This window comes from Zea mays, chromosome 9 (genome assembly GCF_902167145.1).
Source record: "Zea mays cultivar B73 chromosome 9, Zm-B73-REFERENCE-NAM-5.0, whole genome shotgun sequence".
Lineage (NCBI taxonomy): Eukaryota > Viridiplantae > Streptophyta > Magnoliopsida > Poales > Poaceae > Zea > Zea mays.
This window is the reverse complement of record NC_050104.1, coordinates 95,775,244-95,780,592: the sequence shown is the minus strand read 5'-3', so window position 1 is coordinate 95,780,592 and position 5,349 is coordinate 95,775,244. Positions and strand designations below refer to the sequence as shown.

At 42.9% G+C, this 5,349-nt stretch overlaps 1 protein-coding gene and 1 long non-coding RNA gene across 2 annotated transcripts; one reads left to right on the top strand and one right to left on the bottom strand.

Moving 5' to 3' along the window:
• Positions 1–1,173: 1,173 nt before the first annotated feature.
• On the top strand, positions 1,174–1,662 carry LOC109942452 (wiskott-Aldrich syndrome protein homolog 1-like). Its single transcript, XM_020544482.3, has one exon. The coding sequence runs from the start codon at positions 1,174–1,176 to the stop codon at positions 1,660–1,662; it is 489 nt and encodes a 162-aa protein (XP_020400071.1).
• A 2,728-nt stretch (positions 1,663–4,390) lies between these two features.
• On the bottom strand, positions 4,391–4,612 carry LOC109942254 (uncharacterized). Its single transcript, XR_002264959.2, has 2 exons — positions 4,525–4,612; positions 4,391–4,434 (listed from the first exon to the last, which is right to left on the bottom strand). It is a non-coding gene; the product is annotated as an uncharacterized lncRNA (long non-coding RNA).
• Between the last annotated feature and the right edge of the window lie 737 nt (positions 4,613–5,349).

Sequence of the window (5,349 nt, the reverse complement as noted above, 5' to 3'; positions counted from 1 at the left end):
GGTCAAAGGCCGATGGAAATTATTCTAGCCGACGGGAATCCTTTGGATTCCTGTTGTGTAGACTACTAATTACCTACCCCGCGAGTGGTGCACATAGGCCATAATCGTGTCTCTGTTCACGAGCTTCTTAAAGAATTTCCAATTTATACAAAACTGCGACTAACAAGTAGGCTCATATAGATGTATTCTTGCAAGAATATTTTGTATGATAGTATCTTGCTATCACTACCGGACTCACGTTCTTTGCCGAGTTTCTAAGACACTCGGCAACGACCATTTTACACTTGGCAAAGCCTCATAGCATATATGCACATCGGATGATTCGATCGCTATATATAGCGGAGTGTCTCTGTGACCTCTCAGTCGGCCTTTGGGTTGTGGTGTCCAAAGCTATTCATCAAGGAGTTGTCATGGCCCTAGATGTTGTGCCCAGCTTTAGTTTGGCAAAGTGGTGGACATCCGGCTGGAGCACGAGTTTTTGTCGATGTCAAATAGTGGTGAAATTAAGGGGCTGGTTGAGGTTTGGCCACGGCAGCCGGCAACACCATCTTAGTAGAGGTGGACGTCCAGGAAATCCTCCATGCCTCAATGCGAGTAGAAGGCATGCCAACCTTTGATCCCTAGGACACGTACCCTTGCTAATACACAAGTCTTGTTTGCATGCGTGTGTTAAAATCTGTTGAACTTATATGAACCATGCAAAGTGGAGTTCACATCTGAACAAGTCTCGCCTCAATCTAATGCAGAACAAGGAGCCATGGGTGTCGAAATAAACTTCACCACAAACACAAGAAAGTATTTCTTGCCATACATTTAATCTCATTGGATGATAGTCAACAATATCGTCTATAGTTTTGAATGTTGTAGTAATTTATATACGTAGGGCCTAAAATCCTCTTGCTATTTAATTTTAAATAGTAATAGAATTTTACGATATCCTTGTTCCCAAACAAGCACCTTAAGGAAATAAATCTTTACTACTCTATATGTTGATACTGAGGGCGTCCACTAGCATCAGCACGGTTCCGCCCTCGCCCTCCCCTCAGCCAATCTCGCAGCGGCGCCCGCCCCCGACATCCTCGCCTCCACCTCGCTCTCCATGAATGGAAGGCGCCATTCAGGGATCCTTCTTGTCCGCATCCGCCATCCTCGGGCTCGCCCCGCTCAAACACGATGGGCCTCGCCCCTCGCCGCTGCGAGTTTGGCACTCGCCCCGACACCCTCGTCCCTCGCCGACAATCCAGGGCTGCTACACCGGCCTTCCCCACGCGTCATGGAACTCCCATCAGCATCGCTCGAAATCCCGCAATCCAAGCCACCCGAGCCATCTGCGATAATAAATCATCCAACATCCTCGCCCCAAATCGACGCCAACCTCCCCCATCGACGCAGATGATGGAGTTCCTTAAAGACCATGCCACCCCAATCCCCATCACCCCCAAGCCACACGGACGCCGCGCCCACCCCCACGCGCTCCCAGTCCCGCAGCCCCCGAAGCGAGTTCCCCGCGACCCCTGCATCTGCCCGCCGCGACAGGCGACGCGCAGACGCCGCGCTCGCCCAGCTCGCTCACACAGCGCCAGCCGCTGTCGCCCATCAAAGCCGCCCCCAACCGTGACGTGCGATCGGCGGCCAGAGCAGCCAAATCTACCGGCCCGATGACTGAATCGACCGGTGCAGCGACCAAATCTAAGGTCGGCGAGAAGGAGGCAGTCCCCTGGAGGCCGGATCGGCGTACTTGGAGGCGGCGGGCTGCTGCTGGGGTTTCGCTGGAGGCTGCCGGCGTGAAGCACCAGCCACCAGGGCTAGGCAGGTGGATAGTAGTGATGAACTAAAGGGTGCTGCACGCCAGCGGCCAACATGGGACACCGGGCAGGTGGGCAGAAGCAGCCAACGACAATAGCAGAGCACAGGTAAAACGATCCCCCCACTTTGGAAATTACAATTCCTATTTCGATCCTAAATTTATCATTTTCTTGGACTGTACAACATAAGGGGACAAGACATTAAAGCCAAATTTCTATCCTACTCTGATTTAATCACATGTTTTACAACCAATGTAAAGCCAACCTAAAGCAGTAGGCATAGAAGAACAACCAGCAGCCTGAAAGTCGGGACAAGGGCTAGCAATGCAAAATGAGTGATTGACTGATTGAAAAAATGCATATTACCTTACCCGTTCGTTTTCATCCCTATTTGCACATGCTGATATTTATAGCCAGAGAATTACTTTTTAAATGCCCATTGCATCATATAAGTACATGCCATTGTTTTCGTCATAGCATATGGTCGAAGCCGACAAGTCAACCTCAAGAACATTCACCAACCAATCAGTCATTTGATCCAAGGTACCAACCTCTAAACGAATCAGTTCATTATCGGCTAACTGGCTCCAAGAACTGGCCAAGCCAGCTCAAAGTCTAGGCAAGCCGATTTGCTCGCTCTCAGCATAGGAAAATCAATCAAATTGGTTTGCCTACCTTCTAAACTGGCCAAGTCAATTTTGCTGCCAGTATATGTTAGCTTCACTGGATTTCTTTTTTGCATTTTGGTTACTCAGCTTGTACAGTGTGTTCATATGTCCTATTTATACATCTTCAAAAATAGGCAATATTTTATGCACTTCTTTTTGCTACAATCAGCAAGTGCTAAATTTTACACTCTCATTAGACATTAGCTAGGAACTGAACTGCGACACCTAATAGTTAGTTGTCTCGGATAAATCATGTTTTTATCCTAACATATAATCAGGGCTAGGCTTGTTTTCAGTTTGACACTGATGTATGCACTTCTGGTGTGTTTCTACTTGCTCATGATACTTATAAAAAGAAATGGTTAAGTCGGGCCCGATTTAACACTATCTAATCTACAATTGTGAGCTTGTATGTTGATCCCTATATCATCCCTAGCTCATGCGTGTCTATTCCTCATTTACAAGTTTAGGGGTTTGTATTCACTTATGTCGAAGTCCTTTATTTCTGAGAACATTTGGTCCAGTGTTTGTTGCCTAATTATAAAACAACATGTTTGTTTTGCAAACCAAACATTGAGCCATTACTCACACATTGCTCTGACAGGCAGTCTTATTCATATTTTCAGTTAAATTTAGTTTCATACAAAATAGGTCATTGTACTTATTTATTTGGGGTTGACATTTGGAAACATTTTAATGCGTACTCAAATTAACTAAACCATTATTCATGCATCACTTCAGAGCAAAAGGCGTAGCAGATAGCATTATTCAGATTTTCAGTTAAATTTGGTTTCATACAAAACATGCCATCCTACTAAATCATTTGGGGTTGGCATTTGAAGACATTTTGGTGCGTACTCAAATTAATCTACAAGAACAACACTTCATACACGGTTATTTATGTTGTTCACCTTAATTTTATGTGTATAACTTCTTATTAGGAACCAGTCTGTACTCACCTTACCAAGAGTAATTACAATTCTATTGATTACTCCTACTGTTCAGTTTGGCAGCATCCTACAATTGCTGCTTTATTTAGGTATCTTAATATGATATTTTTCTATTATTTTTACTTGATCCCTGAATGGCGCCTTCTATTTAAATGTTCCAGTTTCTAATTGATATATGTGGAATATATTCTATTGCTATTAGCATGGGTTAAGACCAGTGTTGTGGTTGACACCGGATTTCCCTCTGAACACAGATGAACTCATCCCTCTGCTTGATGTCCTAGCAAACAAAGTGAAGGCTATCAGGAGGCTTACGAAACTCTTGACAACCAAACTTCCTACAGGCACAATTCCAGTCAAGGTAAACTATCTGGCACCTTGATTACATTACCCGTGCTTCCAGCAGATTACATCTTGCCATTTATTACATGCATGTTCTTGTAAGTACCTGCATCCAACCCTTCCATTCTTCAGTTTGATGCCTATTGAAGTACAATACAGATTTTCCTGTGAATGATGACTTGTCTTGATGGACCTTAAAGGAAGTCATAGTTGCTACAATGAAAAGAAGAAAGTAGAGGAAAAGGAACAGATCTCGACTGTAATTCTGCAGATGAAGCATACCAATAAAAAGGTTAGTGGATTAAAGTGTTACACTATATATAATGGCACATGAAGAATGCACTGGGATATTTTTCATTAATTTGAATACTTCAGAAAATTTGAAAGGTTCTAACAAATGACAATTTTACACTCACGCATATGACCAGACTCTGTAACAATATCTGCACAACAGTACCTTGGCAGACTCTCCAAGCAGGTTTGCACGATCACATATGTAAAAATAAAGTAGATACCCTCCAAATTTGGATCTGAAAATATAATTGCAACCCAGTTAGCAGAATAGTGCAACTAGGAAGCTTGAATGATTGGAGGAGAGCAACTGTAGCTTACATTGCCCTCAGTGTTAAACGATTCTCCAGAAGAAGCAACTGGTCCATGAATATAAGTCTGTTGAACCCAACATTTTCTTTTTGTCAGAGACACAATGCCTTCGGTTACTGATATTGAGAAATTGTAAATTTATAATTTATAGAGAACCTGAGTATTTGTGATGTGAGGGAAGTATAAGCTGGCTTTGCAGCCATTGCTTGGCCACCCTCCTCCAATAACATTGTCTGCTCTTCTGCTTTGACTGAACTGTCATCCATCACTGCTAGATTGACATTTGAATGTCTACTGACAAAGATGACTGTTGGTTGATTCCTCACTGTGTCTTGTTGTTGTAGTGTCGTTCAATCATTAAAGGCACCCATTAGTCGCCAAAGATGTTGTCCTGTTACAAATATTCTGATGTTCCTGAGAATTAGTAATCGAATTACCCATTAGTCGCCATTGTTTGAAATATATTCTCACAACTTCTCTTACTGCTTCATTGTATGAAATATTAAGAAACAAACTAAATGACAAATATTTAAATGGTCCAGTTTCTAATTGATATATGTGGAATATATTCTATTGCTGTTAGCATGGGTTAAGACCAGTGTTGTGGTTGACACCGGATTTCCCTCTGAACACAGATGAACTCATCCCTCTGCTTGATGTCCTAGCAAACAAAGTGAAGGCTATCAGGAGGCTTAGGGAACTCTTGACAACCAAACTTCCTACAGGCACATTTCCAGTCAAGGTAAATTATCTGGCACCTTGATTACATTACTCGTGCTTCCAGCAGATTACATCTTGCCATTTATTCCAATCACAATGCATGGTTTAATCCAATCATGAGAAGTGTCAATCTGTGAGGTTTTGCAAGGTATGTGCCTTACTATTTCCTTTTGTTTTCGGTTGTACTACAATAGAGAGCAACCGAAGCTTTGAGCATAAGGGTTTTCTATAAGTTTTATTTGTAAAATTTGAATTTGACCG

Coding starts and splice junctions, on each gene's coding strand:
- LOC109942452 (XM_020544482.3), top strand. CDS start 1,174: ATGGGCCTCGCCCCTCGCCGCTGCGAGTTTGGCACTCGCCCCGACACC.